This window comes from Puma concolor, chromosome C1, assembly GCF_028749965.1.
Source record: "Puma concolor isolate L17-30 chromosome C1, mPumCon1.1.hap2, whole genome shotgun sequence".
Taxonomy (NCBI): Eukaryota; Metazoa; Chordata; class Mammalia; order Carnivora; family Felidae; genus Puma; species Puma concolor.
Window position 1 is genome coordinate 203,869,051 of NC_141674.1, and position 17,646 is coordinate 203,886,696.

Sequence of the window (17,646 nt, forward strand, 5' to 3'; positions counted from 1 at the left end):
GTTGCCACAGAGCAAGTGCACCTGTCTTGGGCTGGGGCAGGAGCAGCTCCCAAGTTATCTGTGAGTCTCCTTCCTGGGACACACGAAGAGCAGCTTTGCCTTTTTCTGTCCTGTGATCTCTCTCTAGCAGAGATGGGCTTCAGAAAGGGGAGGGGGAGGCTAACAACCGCATCCAGGCTGAAAACCAGATCATGTTACTAAGGATGAGTAGAAGAAGCCAGGATCCTCACACACAGCAGAGAAGGAGGGTTTGCATGGAACAGGATGGCAGGCCTGGCTCAGAAGCCAACTGTACATGTCCTTGCCCCATGGTGCTCTCTGCCAGAATCGAACACTCATGAGCTTTGCACGGCGGGGGGAGACGGGGGCTGATAAAGTATGGTTTCGTTTTGGGGTAAGATGTTCAAGGCAGGAAATTTTAGCCCCCATATCTTTGCCCCAGTTTTCCATCGTTCTCAACCCCAGCTTCCAGGCTGCTTTACCAAATAACTTCTGTCTTTGGGAACCAGCCTGTTCCCAAAGCTGGCCCTTCGGAGAAATACCAGGTGGGACAGTACAGAGCACCAGGACTCAGGAGCCTAACGTCAGGCGAGTGTTCTGTAACCCTGGGGTATGGCCCCACATGGCAACACAAAGTGCCTGTACTTGGAAAGTTTGAGCATCTTGCTCCCATGGTGAAAAATTTAAGGGACTGCTGTCCGCGAGCCCGAAAAGGTACAAGCTGTGCAGGAGGAGCCTGAGCTCTCGACCAAGAAGAGGGTTGAGCCCAGTCTGAGATTCAGGTTGGTCTAGGCCGTCCAGAAATTGTGGGCAAGGGATCCTCCCATCTCACTTGGTACATTTAATGCCCTTGTGGGCTTGGCGCAGATGCTACCCGGGACCCCAGAGTATTCAGCACGAAGAGCTGACGAAACTCTCTGAGCTGGGTCTTGTTCCGGGCCTAGAGGTCCTACGTCCTCTCTCTGGGATGTCATCCCTAGTCCAGGAGTGTGGGGTGGCAGGAAAGGGGACCCAGAAACCCTCACGCTTCTCTCTGCTTTTGAAGGGGGAAGACATTTTCATCCCGCTAACTCTTGGGAACGGGAAGAGGAGGCGGCTGGCAACTGAAGGCTGGAACACTTGCTACTGGATAATCGTAGCTTTTACCGTTGCACCTCTTCAGGTTCTTAAGGGATTCTCCGTTTTGGTTCCATTTTGTACACGTTTGGAAAATAATCTGCAGAAACGAGCTGTGCTTGCAAGGACTTCATAGTTCTCAAGAATTAAAAAAAGAAAAAAAAAAGAATTCCACTTGATCAACTTAATTCCTTTTCTTTATCTTCCCTCCCTCACTCTCCTTGGCTTCCCCCCTGTTTTCCAAGCTGTTTCGCTTTGCAATATGTTACTGGTAATGAGTTGCAGGATAATGCAATCTTAACTTGTTTTCTCCTAAGTATTTGAGTTCAAAACTCCTGTATCTAAAGGAATACGGTTGGGGTCATTAATAAAGAAAATCTTTCTATCTTACGTGAGAATTTGCTGGGTTTCTAGACTGAGTCCAAAAGAGAGAGGAGGGTACACGTGGCACTACCCTTGAGCCTACAAACCCAATCTGGAAAACCTTACTTTCAGGAGTGCCTCGGCCCGCCTTAGAGGAGAGAGAGAATGGCTGGCTAGTGAGCTCTTGGTTGGCGTTTCTGAATAAACTTGAACCTGTTTCCTGTATAGCTTTGTTACTAAGTCTGTCTGGCTGCGGCCAAGAAGCTACTGGGCCAGGGACAGTTACATTAAAGTGTTTCTGGCTTACTCTTATCATGAGTAATGCACAGCATTCCCAGAATGTGTTCCATGGCCTGTGTTCTTCTGCAGGACATTGATGGGTATCAAGGTGTGGACTTAATGCAGACCAACTGGCCACCGTTTCTCTTCTCACACAACAACCCAAAAGACGGGCCCTCCACAAAATTCACTTTGGGAGATGCTCACCTAACAGTAGAGAGCCTAGCAAAGTATGCTGATCCCCAAAATAAAATCAGTTCAGAAAGCTTGCTTGGTAAAGAATTATCAGGAGAATTTTCTGAGTACCTGAAATGATCTGAGGGCCAGCCAAATGGTTTCTAGCTTTTTGCTTTCCCTTCTAACTTGTCTCCACCTAGTGCTGTACGTTTCAAACTGGTTTGAGACCCATTAATGAATTGTGAACTCCTGACTTTTTTATTTCCTAGATGGGCTTGAGATCATTGTAGGTTCATACGCAGTTACAAGAAGCAATACAGAAATCCTGTATACACTTCACCCAGCTCCCCCTAGTGGCAACATCTCGTAGGACTTTAGCAAGGTGTCACCACCAGGACGAGGTCATAGACACAGTCCCGGCCATTCTCATGCACATGCACACGTGTGTATATGTGTGCCTTGTGTGTTTCTGTGTGTGCCTCTCATGTGTGTAACTTCATCACCAGCATTTTTAATGGGATGGCATGGATCGGAGTGCACGACATTTCTTAAGGGTAAGTACTGACTTTGGGTTGTGTTTTAGTTGTATACACGAAAAACGTCCTCTTAACTGTGGTCACAGTGAAGAAATCTGAAAGCTACGTGTCATTCAGTCATCTGGACTTCACTGAATCAGGACTCCTAGCTCAGGACGTAGCTAAGTGCCCATCCCAACAAATGTGGGCCCTGCGGACTGCTGGCCCTGGTGGGACTGGGCCCTTGTCACCTGTTTCTGGTGGGCGGAACACCTATTGACTGCAGCAGCAGCCCTCTTACGGGCAACTGGCACTTAGTTGCCATTTCAGTTCCCTTTGGTCTCCTTGGAAGTTAAGACCGTCTCAACAGTGAGGCTAAAGACCCAAGCCTGGGTCTGCTCTGGGGGCTGTTTTGAGTTCAAGCGATGCTACCCCCTTTTGGAGATCACCTAAAGTCACCAGTGTCTGTGGCTTTTAGGGAGCCATGGAGAATCTGGTTTAACCCTAACAGGAAGGACCAGGGTTTCTTCTGCCCGTAGACCTGACTTAGGGTTTTCTGAGGCCAAGATCCTGGCCAGGATTAAGCCCGGTGGCTCCCAAGGGCTCGTTTGCTCTTGTCTACAGGGAGTGAAGTTTTGACAGCGGCTTCTGGAGGCCAGCCAGGGTCCAGGAAACCCCAGTGCCCTGTCACTTCCATTCATCCAGTTAGTACCCCCAGCCCTCGCATACCGCATCCACCCAGTCCCAGGCACCGAGGGTCAGCAAAGAGCTTCAAATATCCCAAGGGATAGAGTGAACGGAGGAGGCCCAGGAGGATTCCCTGGTGGGATTTGGCCCCTTGACCTAGGCTCTACCTGAGGAAAAGAATGAGGACCACGAAGAGGGCTCTCCAGCCTGCAGCTGGAATGAAGCATCTGGAAACCACCTGTACCAGAGCCCTCCTGTGGGCCTAGGAGAGGCTGGGGATGAGTCCGGGCCAGAGATTGATGGGGAAGCAGAGAAGGACTGGATGGTCCAGTAAGGAAGAGAGAGGGCTGAGTGGGGACAGAACCCAGGCTTCCCAGCTCCCATGGCCTAAGATGTCCCCTTCATACGTCATCCCACACACAATGTTTAGACAAAGCAGCAGAGAAAAAACACAGACATCCTGGATCTCGTAGGGAGGAGGCCATGGCTGGGAACAGAAAGATGTCTGTTTATTCCTGGCAATCCAGTATTTGAGGGGCCCCACACCCACTTCTGCCCAGGCCCCAGGCTGAACTCTCCCAGAGCCTCTGACTTCTGCTCGACCAGATAGCGTGGGTCTGAGGGCCAGCTGCTGTTAGCCAGTCTCCGGCAGCCAGCTCCCTTGAGGATGGGTTTGAGGCTGGATGCTTTCCTCCTCCCACTTTTTGTCCCAACAGAAGTTCTGCTCCCCAGGTCCCCCCAACCACTGTGCAGGACTGGCAGAGCTAGACCCCCTCGGCCCCCAGCCTTCAGCCCAGGTCTACCCCACCACCACCCCCGCCAAGGGCACAGAAGTCCCCTGGCTCAGTCTACCTGTGCTCTTGAGCACGGAAGTCTTTGTCCTCATGGCTCATCTCCAGCTTTCTCGCAGTTTCACCCTGCTCCCTCCCACTTCAGGCCTCAAGGGGGTGTAACTGGCTTCTCTCCAGCACCCCAAGACCTCACCTGATACAAGTGAAAATTGGAGCATCATGCCTCTTGTCTTCCTAGCCTTGAACTTGCCCTTCCTCTTCGGTACCTGGTTTCCCCAGTGTCTCTCTGGAGCAAAAGCACCCTTCCCTTCTTGCTTTTCGCGAGCTGTCTTTCTGCCTTTCTCTACAGAGTTCTTTCTTAGAGGATACAGGTGGCTGGAGGAAGGGACATGCAGAGAAGGGCAGAGATCCTAAGATGTTAATAGCAGCTGCTTTTCATTGTGTGTTGGTGTGCCTAGCGCTTCATCCTCATCACACATTATCTCGGTTAGTCTCACAATAGGTGAACACAATATATTCTACAGATGAGGAAACTAAGACAAAAGAGCTTTAGTACTTTGCCCAAGTTCACACAAATTAAGAAAAAAAAAAAAAAAAAGGATCCCAGCCAGGATTCTGGGATTCAAACCCAGGCTTTCTGATGCCAACACTAGCTCATGCCTCTTAATCATCGTGGAGGTGGAAGGAAATGAATCATTTGTTGAGACCCCCACCCCCACCCCACATTAAGTGTCAGGCACTGTAATATATGCAGCCACACATGTTGCTCTGTGATATTCCTCACAGCAGCCCAGAGAGGTGGTTTTACTTTGTTCCCATTTTACAGATGGGAAAATTGAGGCCCCGGGGTAGCTTGCCCAGTGTCACACCCCCAGAGCCATTTTACCTCATAGCCCAGAACTTGACTCAAAGTAGTTAAGAAAAGTGTAGGCTGACCCCAGGTTCTAGAAGGCAAGGCTGGCTTTTATAAGCTGAAAGGGATCGGATGAGAGCAAAGTTCCAAACACCCCTGCCACTGCCACCATCAGACATGGAGCTGGAAGTGCTGTCAGCTGGATGGCCACTCCAGGGGGTTAAAAATGTAAATGTATTGGGGCTCCTGGGTGGCTCGGTCGGTTAAGTGTCCAGCTCCAGTTCAGGTCATGATCTCACAGTTCGTGAGTTCGAACCCCGCGTTGGGTTCTGTGCTGACAGCTCAGAGCCTGGAGCCTGCTTCGGATTCTGTGTCTCCCTCCCTCTCTGCCCCTCCCCCACTCACGCTCTTTCTCAAAAATAAATAAACGTTTAAAAAATAAAATAAAAATGTAAATGTATTAGCTGGGACAGGAAGTGGGGGATGGACAAAGCCATTTTTATTCATTAACTGGGATGCATTTCTCAGATTAGCTAGGCTAGCGGATGATGGCTCCAAGTTGGGTGACCTGAGGTAGAAGATGGCTGGCTGCTGGAGAGGGGGCATGCTGGCACAGGACAGAGAGAGGGCACTGGACTCAGAGGGGAAGGCCTCGCAGTCAGCAGCTCTGGGTGTGCCGGGTCCCACCCCCAGGGGCGGGGCCGGGCTGAGCCCCACCAGCCCCGGCTCCATCCCTCCAGAACCCAGGCAGGGGCAGAGCCTGGGCAGCAGAGAGCCCGGGGCCCTGCTGTCCCCGGGTTGTGGAGGCACCATGCCCTCACCGGCCGGGACACCAGACAGCCCCAGAAGCCCTGCGGGCCTGCCTGCAGCAGCTCCCTGACACTCTGAGGAAAGCCCAGACCGGGCCAGCAACACCTGTCCCCAACAGCCATGTGAGTAGCTGCTCCCCTCCCCTCCCCCTGCCCCCACCCAGCACCCAACCTCTTCTGGACACCTCAGCCCCCGATCCTCAGAGGCCATTGCCTTGGCCAAAGCCACCAGAGCCTCCAGGGGGTGCAGGTCATGGGGCCAGCACTGTGCTGGGAAGGTGGCCCTGGGGTTGTCCCTGCCTTTCTCGCTGCACTGGTGGAGGAGGGGTGGGGACTCACGCCAGGGGAGTCCTTGGGAGCTGGAGCTCCAGAGTCCAGGTTGGAAGGACCGGACCCTGAGGTCTCGTGGAGTTTCATAGAGTTGGTGGCACGGGGACAAAGGGAACAGAAACCAAAGGGCCTGCTAGAGAGGGAAGGATGTCCTGGGTAGAGAAAAGGGGTAGGGGTGGGGGAGGCTGAGGAAGAGGAAACAGGCTGAGGGGAGGGAAACGGGGCAGCAGCCTGGTGGGGCTTGGCAGGCCTAGGGGGACTGGGAAGAGGAGTAAGGCAGCATCTCCTGAGCTCAGGGTGGTGGTGGTGCCCTCGGTTCCTATGACCTGGGGGTGGGGGCAGCTGGGAATCCTTTCTGTGTTGACTTAATCCTAGCAACAGCAGCTGCTCCCCGGTTGACAGCAGCAGGAGCTCCCCCGGGGCCAGGACCCTTCTTCCTCCCCATGATGTGGCCCCAGCAGCCGGGGTGTCGGAGGGGGGCCGAGAACACAGAGCCAAGAAAGGGAAGGAGAAGGACAGATCAGAGTCACAGAACGGCCAGGCCCTGCCCCGCGGCTCCCCCTGCCCCTCCTCTGGGCTCAGCTTCAGCTCCCCGAGGCGTGGCGGGGTGTCCTCCTTGCTGCTGGCATCTTCACTCTCCCTCCTCTCCTCCTCCAGTTCCAGGAAGGGCCCTGTTGCTAGTGTGGTGCGGATGAGTCAAGTTTATGGGCTGGAAGTCCTACCCGGAGGCTGCTCATTGAGCTGTAACCAGCTACAAAGATGGCCGAGGGGCAGGGCAGGCGATGCAAGGGACAGAGCACCCCGCTTACTGCTGCCACCCATGGCCCTGGCCTGTCACTAACGCCAGCGTTCAGCGAGCCCTGCCTTTGCCTCCGCCTCTGACTCACTCCTGCCCCCGCCCCGCAACCCTCAGCAACCCACCCTCTCCTAATACTCTGGTGCCAACCAGGCTGTGAGCATCTAGGGACAGGGACCCCTCTCCTTTATCTTAGCACCCACCCCTAGCACTGGCCCCAGCCCAGCCTGAAAGGGGCTCTCAACTGTTGGCCGGCCAGAAGACCACTACAAGCCAGCCAGACCTCCCTGTTGGCTAATTTAGAGGTCTTGCCTTGTGGATCCAGAGATGCTTCGGGGCTCTGGGGCTGGGTGGGTTGGCTTTTCAGTCTAACCGGAGGCATAGACACAGCTGCCCCGAGGGGGGTCAGACGGAAAGTAGCCATGGCCAACACGGCAGGATGGGGAGCTGGTCAGCTCCAGCTGGTGCTATCCTGCAGGACATACTTGTTACTGGACAGTTTTGAAGAGAAGCCAGAAGAATTTTTATGTAACTTTTTAATCAGCCACTGATGGAAAAAAAAAAAAAAAATGTGTATCAGCAAACAAGATAAGGCCCGCAGTCTGTGGGTGTGCAACCTCTGGTTGCATGTGCAGCGCCCCCTAATTTTGGCTGCCGTCTTCCATCCAGGCATGCTGGCGGCTGCTCCAGGCCTCCCCCGTCCCCAGGCCCAAGATGACACCCAACAGCACCAGGGAGGTGCCCAGCCCCATCCCCGTGGGGGCCTTGGGGCTCTCCCTGGCCCTGGCAAGCCTCATCGTCGCTGCTAACCTGCTCCTGGCCTTGGGCATCGCCAGGGACCGGCACCTGCGCAGCCCACCCTCTGGCTGCTTCTTCCTGAGCCTGCTGCTGGCCGGGCTGCTCACCGGGCTGGCGCTGCCCACGCTGCCCGGCCTCTGGAGCCAGAGCCGCCGGGGCTACTGGTCGTGCCTCTTCCTCTACTTGGCGCCCAACTTCTCCTTCCTCTCCCTGCTCGCCAACCTCCTGCTGGTGCACGGCGAACGCTACATGGCGGTGCTGCGGCCCCTGCGGCCCCGCGGGAGCACGCGGCTGGCCCTGCTCCTCACCTGGGCTGGCCCCCTGCTCTTTGCTAGCCTGCCTGCTCTGGGCTGGAACCACTGGGCCCCCGGCGCCAACTGCAGCTCCCAGGCTGTCTTTCCAGCCCCCTACCTCTACCTTGAAGTCTACGGGCTCCTGCTGCCTGCCGTGGGGGCTGCCGCCCTTCTCTGCGCCCGCGTGTTGGCCACCGCCCACCGCCAGCTGCAGGACATCCGCCGCCTGGAGCGGGCAGTGTGCCGCGGCACGCCCTCAGCCCTGGCCCGGGCCCTTACCTGGAGGCAGGCGAGGGCGCAGGCCGGGGCCACGCTGCTCTTCGGGCTGTGCTGGGGGCCCTACGTGGCCACCCTGCTCCTCTCGGTCCTGGCCTACGAGCAGCGCCCACCGCTGGGGCCCGGAACTCTGTTGTCCCTCATCTCGCTGGGCAGCGCCAGTGCGGCGGCCGTGCCCGTGGCCATGGGGCTGGGTGACCAGCGCTACACGGCCCCCTGGAGGGCGGCTGCCCAGAGGTGGTTTCGGGTGCTGCGGGGAAGAGCCTCCCAGGGCGGCCCCGGCCCCGGCACTGCCTACCACACCAGCAGCCAAAGCAGCGTGGACCTCGACTTGAACTAGGGGAAGGGCCTCCGCTCGCTCCTACGAGAAGCAGCCGTCCATCTCGGCCACCGCACCTAACTCCTCTCATCTCCTCTCTGTCCCCACGTCTCTGGATCAGACACCTGCCCTGATCTGACCCCACCCTGACGGAATAAAGCTCCTTCCACCCGGTTTATGGTTATCTCATTCCACATCTCAGAAAAGGAGGCAGGTGGGACAGCAGCAGAAAAACTGAAGCCATACGTGCATCGAGGGAGACTGCAACCGAGTCACCCGGAGGGGAGCACTCGCCACCGCCTGAGAGGCTGGGCTGAGACACCTCGAAATCTAGCAGATTGTGCAGCGCATCTCACCCTGACAGGCCCCCGACTGGTTCCTCATTTCCAGGCGCCACAAAATCCACACACACACGCCATCTCTGGGAAGTATATTTTATTTACATTTTTAAAATCTGTAACTAATATCTCTTCCTCCTTTCCACCCCCCGAGACTTGGGAAGGGAAAGAACGGGGACCTCAGAGACCTACTCCCCACGTCCAAACACACACCCCCGTGGCTCACACCAGCAAATGAAAGTGAAAGAGAAAGAGGCCTGACCCCCCTCTGAAGGGTCCGCAGGTCTGGGCGAGGGTAGGGGGGGCCAAGGGGTGGGTCTCTTAAGAGAGGGGACAGGGGGGCAAGTCAGTTTGAAGGGGTTGGAAAGTAGTCCGAGGCCCCCCCTCCTCTTCCCTCATACCCTACCACCTCTGCTGGTGGGGTTCTCCCTTCACCCCTCAACACCAGACACAGAGCAGAGGCTGCAGCCATTAGCGGTCAGGTCTCTGGACACAAAATACTTTTGCTTTGTGGTCTCCTGACGTAGTCACCACCAGGGAGGCATCTCTGTGGACAGAAAGCACAGGTCGATGGGACGGAATGACCTGGGGCCTAGCCCCAAGCCTGCTACCCAGAGGCCCTCGGCTGGTCTCCTCCAGTGCATCCTCAATTCTAGATCAGTAGTGCCTGGCGCTGGGCTGCTGGGCACACATCGACTGAATACACTTGGATCAGTGAGGGTCAGCCCCTTACTGTATCCAAGAATACACTTGGATCAGCCCTCAGTAAGGGGACAGAAAAGAGCCGCAGCAGCGAGGGAGACGATCCCCGCCCCTCAGCCCCGGAACCGAGACGTGAGGCCCCGGGTACGTCACTGTCAACCCAAAGTGACAACTCCCTCAGGCTGCCCAGCACTTCTGCCTCACAAGCCACCACCAGGCCTTGGCTCCCAGCTTCCCTCAGGAATCCCCTCCCGCACCCCAAGGACCCTCTGGCCCCCCATGTGCTATTCCCACCTTCCGAGTACACAAGGAGACTCTAGCCCTTGCCCAATTCACTTACTTGCTGAGGGCAAAGTCCAGGATCTCGGCCGTGTGGCCCCGGTAGTCAGTAAGCAAGCGGCCGGTCCGAGCGTCCCAGAGGCGCACGATGCCATCCAGGCTGCAAGTGTAAACCACGGCGGTGCCTGCCTCCCACAGCAGTTGCACGATGCCCGACTACGCCAGGGTACGACAGAGACACAGCGGAAGTCAGGGGCGGGAAAGCTGACAGGCGTGTGCCCCCACCCGCCTCACGGAGGGAGGAGGGGAAGAGAGAGCCACAGCCATAGCTGCGGGCGGCCTGTACCTGGTGCTGACACTGGTGCCTGAGAGTCTGTGTAGACAAGTCATAGATGGCCAAGGTCCCGTCCAGGTAGCCAACAGCTGCAAGAGGCATCCTGGGCAGAGAAGAGAACCATGAAGGCTCGCAGAGGGACCTGGACTCGCGCACTCTTCACTCCTCCCCGGTTCCCCGGCCCAGGCACCTCTCGCCAAGCCCCCTTCTCCCCAGCTGCCTTTGGCTCCAGGCCGAGGCCTTTCTCTCACTCACACGCTGCAGAAGCCCAAGGACTCCACGGAATTGGACTCGCTCTCCTCCCCTTCTCCCACGCTGGGCTGGGAGGCCACGGTTTCAGGTCTGAAAACACCCACTACCTGTAAGTCACAGGAGAGAATCAGAGGATCGGAGGAAGGCTGACTGGAAGGCGGAAAGGCAACGGGAAAGGGGCCGAGAGAATAATCAGAGAGGAAGAGGAAGACACAGAAAGCAGAGCCTAACAGCCAGGCTCCAGGTCGCACTCACCTTGCCGGTAGTGGCACTGACCAGCTTGGCCTGGCAGTCCACAGAGCCAGTTAGGATCAGGCTGCCGTCCTGGTTGGTGGCGACACAGGTCAGAGGGCCCTGGTGACCCTCAGTCCCTAGGATGGAGCAGATGGCTAAGTCAGTCTTCCTCCCGGCCCCTGAGTCCTGCCCCAGGCCTTCTCCACAGAGGCCCAGTTAACCCTTCCCCTGCCTTGGATGCTTTTATTTACTTATTTATTTTAATATTTATTCATTTTTGAGAGCGACAGAGACAGCGCAAGTGGAAGGAGGGGCAGAGAGAGAGGGAGACACAGAATCCGAAGCAGGCTCCAGGCTCTGAGCTGTCTGCACAGAGCCCGACGTGCGGGTCGAACTCACAGACCGTGAGATCATGACCTGAGACAAAGCCGGACGCTTAACCGACTGAGCCACCCAGGCGCCCCTTGGATACCTTTTAATACATGGATTGGGCTTCCCTGCTTCAGGTCCCAGATCCTGATGGTGCCATCTTCATAGCCGACCACAGCTCTCTTCCCTGGAGGGCCACAGGCACAGACGGAGAGAGAAAGCACCCTCGGGCACACCCAGCAAGGGGGGGGCGGGGAGATGAGAAAGTGAGGGAACAGATGCTGCCCCAGGGACGAGTGGAGAAAACCGAGTTCGGGGTAGGAAAAGGGAAGCGGTCCTGCTCTGGGGCCTGGGTCCCTGCTCCAGACAGCAGGCCTTGGAGTCTGCAGGCCATGGCTTGGGAAGGAGCCCAGGAAGGTGAGTAAACCTGCATCCCACCTCTCCGCACCCAAGACTCACCATCAGGGAGGACTCGGCCACAGGTAGCTGGGCAGTTGGGACCTTGGAAAGTCTTGCAGTCACCGTTTGGGACCTTCCACATCCAGGCGTTGCCATCAGCTGTGCCCGCCAGTAGGACAGGTGCCCGAGGGTGCCATTCCATCCACTGGACAGAGAGGAAATCACCCTGTCGCCCCATTCCACCCAGGAGCCTGTCCTATAAGCTCCACCCAAGCTGCCCCTGCTTCCAAGGTCAGCACGGACGGCACAGGGAACAGACACAGACGCCCTTGCTCAAGGCACCCTGGGAGCGCACTGGCTTATAGCTGGCTTGGTCTGGTAAAGGCCAGACCGGACCCCCAAGTTCTCACTCTCTACCCAAGGCCCCACGTAGCTGAACACCACTCTGATGATCTCACCTCCAGATCTCCTGCTTCAAAGGACCAGACCTCCTCCTTGGTGTCTACCTGCCACACTTTCAAGAGGCCACTCATGTCCCCTGTGGCCACTAGGGTAGAGTCGTGGCTGAAACCAGCACAAGTAACCGAGTCTTTATGGCCTGCAAGAGAAAGTAGGCAGAAAGAGAGGAAAACATCAGGATTCCCAGGTGTCTCGCCCCCAAAGGACCAGCTCGGTAGAAAAGAAGAATGAGTCTCACCACCCCACCATAACTGGTGATCAAACTCACTGCCACTCCAGGAGTCGATACCCCCAGATCTCCTCAGGGGCGAACGCTGGCTTCCCACTCAACCATGCCTAGCCCGGCCTATGTCCTGCCCACACTGTCTACTCCACACCTCTGCCCAAAATACCCACTCCTCCTCTCTGCCTAACTATTCTCACACCAGGGCGCCTGGGTGGCTCAGTCGGTTGAGCGTCTGATTCTTGGTTTCAGCTCAGGTCATGATCTCACAGTTTCGTGGGTTCGAGCCCCGCGTCTGACTCTGCGCAGGCAGCACAGAGCCTGCTCAGGATTCTCTCTCTCTCCCTCTCTCTCTGTCCCTCCACTGTGCACGCTGTCTCCGTCTCTCTCTCAAAATAAATAAATAAACTTTAAAAAAGTTCTTAAATGAAACAGATAAAGAAATAAATATTCCCACACCAGTGCTACCTCCTCCCAGACCTTTCCCACCCTCCTCTGGCCAACAGTGGCTCCCTCCCCGGTGCCCAAGACAGACAAAGTTACTCTGCTTTGAGAGCCTCAGGCCCAGCACAGAGCTGGCACAAAGTGGGGCTCACTAAATGGCTACTGGGTGCACAACCACTGCAGGCTAGCCCCCTAAGACCGCTACAGGAACACGACCTCACCCGCGCCCCTCACCTGCACACTCAAAGAGAAGCTCCCCATCACTGAGCCTCCACACGAAAGCTTTGTCATCTTCACCCCCTGTCACCGCCAAGGTGTTGGTCTTGGGGTCCAGGCTCACGCAAAACACGGATGCTGTCCCAAGAGATATTCCGTAAATGGACAGGGCTCCCCGCTAAGGTTCTGTCCTTCAGAACCTTCAGGAAGCCCACCCCGTTCCACCCAAAGCAGCATGTATATCCTCCTGGAAATGAAGGGCGCATCCAAGTGCTTCGAAGTTTCAAACATCAGGTTGTTGGAGAAATCCCTCCGAAAGCTTGCCAAGCCCAAGTCCCTCCCCAGGGCTGACCCCTTCACTACCCCAGACTCGTGCATAGACAAGAGGAGTGTACATGTGCAAGGCTTCCAGTTCTCCGCACGGGCTGCCACCAGGCTGAGCACAGAGTGGGACAGCACCGTGTGACTTACCTTATTAAGAGCTAATATTGGAAAAGATTATATAAAATGCGCTCAAAACGGTACTATCGTCCCTAATTTACAACAGGGTAATTTTCTGAAAAGAAACTAAGACCCAGAGAGATTAATAAAGATCGTAAGTCAGTAAGCAGCCACAGGAGAATGGGAACCCAGGTGTCCCGGCTGGCTCAGGAGCCACGCTCTCTCCCATTCCAACACAGTGTGAGCTCCAGGCCCTCCTGTTTCCCCATCTCCACGTCCCTTCTAATGCTCCGTACACAGCAGGTGTCTGATGTTCAAATGCCCACCTGCACTGAGTTTCTGACGGATCTCCTCAGAGACCTACCTGAGTGCAATGCAAAGGTGACTTCGCTATCATCTGGGCCCTCCATGCTGCCGACCACCCCTTCCTGGGGTTCCAGAACCCAGCCCTCCTCGTTGCCCTCTTCCTCTTCTTCCTCTTCTTCAAAGTCCACATCTTCCATCTCTTGGGCCAGATCATCTGCTTCGGGGAGAGGGTTAAAAGATGGGGCTCGGCAGGCAGTAAGAAAGAGGGCAGGGGAGAGGTGTGGGGAGGCCTGACGCTGGCGTGCAGCAAGAGGGTCGGCTGAGGTCAGGCAGCCAGGGTGAAGCGGGGGCGAGAAGCGGCAGGGAGGAGGGGGCATCTGGGACGGAAGACAGGAGAGGTCTGAGGACCTGGGGTTGGCCAGAGACAGTGTAAGAAGGGAGGACCGAGGGGATGATGGGAAGGGGGTGTGTGAGGGGAAGGGCCAGAGGAGGCGTCAGGGGAACCCCCACCCCTGCCAGGCCTGAGAACTAAGTGTGGGGGTAGGGCAGGGAGGAAGGGCGAAGGAGGTCGGTAGGAATGACCGGTGGGGAGGGGAAGGGAGAGGGGGGAAGCAGGGGTCAGGGGCCAGGGGTGAGCTCCTCCTGTCCCACGGCCTGAGGAGCGGCAGTTCTCACCTGGGTCCGGCGGACCAGGATCCAGTTCTACCACCTCGATAATCTCCTCATCACCATGGAAGCTTAGGGTCTCCAGTGGAGGGGTGTCAGCAGCGGCCCCGCTCTCGGATTCGGACTCCATGCGGCGCAAGCGGCCGATCCACTTCTTTGGGCCCAAACGCCTCCCAGAGTCAGCTCTGCGCGACGACGCGGAACTCGAGCCCCTCCTCCCGGGAGGAAGTAGGCGTAAGCGACTCTCCGGCAGGAAGAGCGGCGGCCGTTAGGCCAATAGCGAAGGGGGCTGACTGGCTGACTCACCAATCACAGGGCAGAGTTGGGAGACGGGGACGGGGCGTGGCAGAGAGAATCCAAACTCCGCCCGGCCTGGCTCCGCCTCCAACAGGAGGGAAACAAGCGAGCGTGCGCGCCTCCGGGGTCTCCTGGGAAGAGTAGTTCTCCTGGGTCCCCTCGTGGGCTTCTGGGAGTTGTAGTTTCTGGTCTGTAGGCAGGACGGAAGGAGCGGGGGAGGCCCCTTACGCAAACTACAATTCCCGGCGGGGAGCGCGGTGAAGGGGGGTGGGATCTGAACATGGCGGCGGTGGTAGCTGCTACGGCGCTGAAGGGCCGGGGGGCGAGAAATGCCCGCGTCCTCCGGGGTAAGGAGAGGGACCCCGGGGAGGGCAGGACTGCAGGGGGTCCCCCTTTTTATACATCCCGACCAACGATAGCAGGAGGTCATGGCTGTCGGTTCCTGCCCGCACCCCTCTGCAGGATCATAAAGAGTCTGGGGGCTAAAAGATGCTCTCTAGAGGTCACCCAGTCCATCCCCCTGCCTTCAAGTTACACGACACCTCTAGGGTCATGCTGCGAGAGGGAGCTCCGAGGAAGCCTTTTAGACTCCCGCGCTCCAGGTGTTTCACACTCACCGCAGTGCAGAGGAAAGAGCCCTGGAATTCAGGAGGCTTGGGTTCTAGCCCCGGATAATTAGCAGTTTGACCTTGGGCGAAGCAGTTCATCTTTCGGGGCTTCGGTTTCCTCTTCTATAAAATGAGGGGATGGAGTAGACTACCTTTAAGCTCCCAGTGCTAACATTCTGCAGTTTGAAAACCTTTTTCTCGGATTTCCTTCATACGTCTTATGTGAGTCCCACTGCAGTCCTTCACATCCTGTCGTCTGAGCAGATGAAGAACAACGAAGCTCGTTCTCCTGGCACCAGGGTGATGAGCCTGCAGTGACGTGGAAGTGGCTTCCAAAGGTGCCACCTCGATGGCAATTTTCCCATTTCCCTTTGGATTCTCCCTGGCACTTGTTACTCCAAACTGCAGTCACTCCCCTTCCTCCCGCGGGCTTTCTTCTCATCCTCTCTTACTGACCTTTCTTCCTTCCATCCACAGGGATCCTCTCAGGAGCCACAGCTAACAAGGCCTCCCAGAACAGGACCCGGGCGCTGCAAAGCCACAGCTCCCCAGAGTGCAAGGAGGAGCCTGAGCCCCTATCCCCTGAGCTGGAATACATTCCCAGAAAGAGGGGCAAGAACCCCATGAAAGCTGTGGGACTAGCCTGGTGAGTTTCAGTTAACTCTTTGCTCACCAATGGGGAGTGGCACAGGGGAGGGAGGGACCCAGAAACTTCTCTTAAGTTTCAGGTGGTGAGTTGAATCCAAGGTTGTGGGGACAGAATTGCTTGGTGTGAGGACTGGAATCTCAGAGGAATGGGGCAGGGGAGTTGGGAAAGTATGTGGAATTGGAGAGACAGTGGGCTTTCTGTGTAGTAAGCTGAGCTAATCTGATGTGAATTTGGGCCCCTGGCCTCAGTCTCTCTTTTGGGAGCTTGGGGTGAAACCCAGTTGAGATCTTTCATTGAGATCGTGTGAGATTACATTAGGTGTATAAGTAGCATCTACAAGGTGTTCAATACATCATTATTTGGATCTGACTCTGGCCTTAATATGTGTTGTTGGTCAATATTAAAAAGAAAGGAGAGGGACATTAACATATTTTTCCGCACCTCAGGTGTGCTGGTACTTTACAGTGTAACGTTTTAGCTTTTCTGAGATAAATAGTACATCCCCTAAATACAAAAAACAAAAAGCATTACAAAAATTACGTCTCATTTCACAGGAGGGAACTGAGGCTCAGAGGTGGGATTCTCACCAGGTCTTGTGACTCCATGCCCTTTCCCCCACACCAAAGTGTCTCCCAAGTAGCAGTTACTGAGATTAAGAGGGGGAGCCTGGGAGGGGATGTGGGGCAGTTAAGGTAGAGGGAAACTTTGCCAACACTTGGAGAAGGAAAGAGGATGGGTTGTCTGGAGAACCTTGCAGAGTCAGTATGGCAGGATTGCGGGACTCGTGTTGAGGAGTGTCAAGCTATAGGGGAGAGGAATGGAAAGGTGGACAGAGACCCAACCACACTGGGCTTTTGGTGCTGTGCCTGGGAGTTTGGATTTGGCCAGAAAGTGACGGAGCGCTGTTACAGAGTCTTAAGCAATGCAGCAGCAGGCTCTGATTTGCTTGGGACCCTCCAGCAGCCAGTGCAGAGGCTGCATAGACACAAGAGGTATTGCAGTGTGCGTGTCATCGATGAAGCTGGAATGAGATTCCCCCAGCTCCACTGGCTCAGGCCTGGCCCCTCCCCAAACCCCATGCACATCTCCCCACCCCTAGGGCCATCGGCTTCCCCTGTGGTGTCCTCCTCTTCATCCTCACCAAGCGGGAAGTGGACAAGGACCGTTTGAAGCAGATGAAGGCTCGGCAGAACATGCGGGCATCCAACACGGGCGAGTATGAGAGCCAGAGGTTCAGGGCCTCCTCCCAACATGCCCCGCCTCCTGAAGCCGGGTCGGGGGTGCAAGCCTGAGGAACACTGCACCCCTCCCCTAGACCGTATTGACTGTGGCCTCCAGAGCGCAAAGTCCTTTGGGTTTGGCCGTGATTCTGGTCCTTGCCTGTGAGGTCCACCAGAGGGCGCCTGATGCCCAGGCTGCTGCCAGCCCCTACCCCACCCCTCTGGAGAAGCCAGCCAAAGGCAAATAAAGTTATTAAGTGTTTTGAGCCGAAAGGAACCAGGACTGGGCTTGTGATTCCCTTGGGATGGGAGGGGCAGAGGGAGGGCTTGGTTACTCACATATGCTCCCTCTCACAGAAGCACTCAGTGTTCCCGGCTGGCTGGTTGGGGAAACCACAGAGACTTAAGTACAACAAGCCTAGGCTCAGGCCCTGGGGACCAGGCCCTCAGAGCTGTTGGCCCGGAGGGTGGAGTCCTACTGAGCCTCTAACAAAAAAAGAGAATCAAAAAGGGCATTCAGGGTGTGGGCGAAAAAACACGACTCCTCTTGGTCTAGTCCAAGTGACTCAGCCTCTCTGGGCCTCAGTTTCCTTGTTTGTGAGAGGGTTTGGACTAGTGGTTTCTAAGACATGAGTTCTAAACTTGAACCTGTGTTGCATCTCCCCCCATCAGTGTGAAAATCACGTGTACACATACAGCTTTGTGAGTAAGAGAGTTCCTAGCTCTCGTGTGCTTTTGTGAAGGGTCCATGATGCAGAAAAGGTCACGTTACCACTCATTCAGAGAGAGACCATTCATCCGCGCCAGA

The 17,646-nt window shown here is 56.1% G+C and overlaps 4 protein-coding genes across 8 annotated transcripts in view; 3 read left to right on the forward strand and 1 right to left on the reverse strand.

Moving 5' to 3' along the window:
• Positions 1-1,506, forward strand: part of ARPC2 (actin related protein 2/3 complex subunit 2) — a 28,823-nt gene extending 27,317 nt beyond the window's left edge. The window contains exon 11 of the mRNA XM_086719617.1: positions 1,046-1,506. Coding sequence (XP_086575743.1) covers positions 1,046-1,070 — 25 coding nt within the window. The 3' untranslated portion in view covers positions 1,071-1,506. The remainder of the gene's footprint in view (positions 1-1,045) is intronic.
• A 156-nt stretch (positions 1,507-1,662) lies between these two features.
• Positions 1,663-8,576, forward strand: GPBAR1 (G protein-coupled bile acid receptor 1). The gene is made up of 2 exons (XM_086719614.1): positions 1,663-5,713; positions 7,386-8,576. The coding sequence occupies exon 2, from the start codon at positions 7,431-7,433 to the stop codon at positions 8,421-8,423; it is 993 nt and encodes a 330-aa protein (XP_086575740.1). The 5' UTR covers positions 1,663-5,713; positions 7,386-7,430; the 3' UTR covers positions 8,424-8,576.
• A 246-nt stretch (positions 8,577-8,822) lies between these two features.
• Positions 8,823-14,282, reverse strand: AAMP (angio associated migratory cell protein). 2 transcript variants are annotated; one of them, XM_025912413.2, is made up of 11 exons: positions 14,074-14,282; positions 13,457-13,615; positions 12,670-12,789; positions 11,768-11,907; positions 11,370-11,514; positions 11,014-11,097; positions 10,563-10,678; positions 10,311-10,414; positions 10,068-10,158; positions 9,783-9,937; positions 8,823-9,287 (listed from the first exon to the last, which is right to left on the reverse strand). In XM_025912413.2, exons 1-11 carry the CDS (start codon positions 14,192-14,194, stop codon positions 9,212-9,214), a joined length of 1,311 nt encoding a protein of 436 aa, XP_025768198.1. In that variant the 5' UTR covers positions 14,195-14,282; the 3' UTR covers positions 8,823-9,211. The 2 variants fall into 2 exon arrangements, with proteins under 2 accessions (XP_025768198.1, XP_025768199.1); XM_025912414.2 differs by having other exon boundaries at positions 13,457-13,612; positions 14,074-14,280.
• A 270-nt stretch (positions 14,283-14,552) lies between these two features.
• PNKD (PNKD metallo-beta-lactamase domain containing) overlaps positions 14,553-17,646 on the forward strand; it is a 60,190-nt gene continuing 57,096 nt past the window's right edge. For 3 of the 4 annotated variants that reach the window (XM_086719608.1, XM_086719609.1, XM_086719610.1), the window contains exons 1-2: positions 14,553-14,708; positions 15,447-15,615. In XM_086719608.1, the coding sequence (XP_086575734.1) occupies positions 14,642-14,708; positions 15,447-15,615 (236 nt within the window). In that variant the 5' untranslated portion in view covers positions 14,553-14,641. Of the gene's footprint in view, positions 14,709-14,752; positions 15,308-15,446; positions 15,616-17,646 lie in introns of those variants that run through there. The other variant, XM_086719612.1, reaches the window with a different exon arrangement.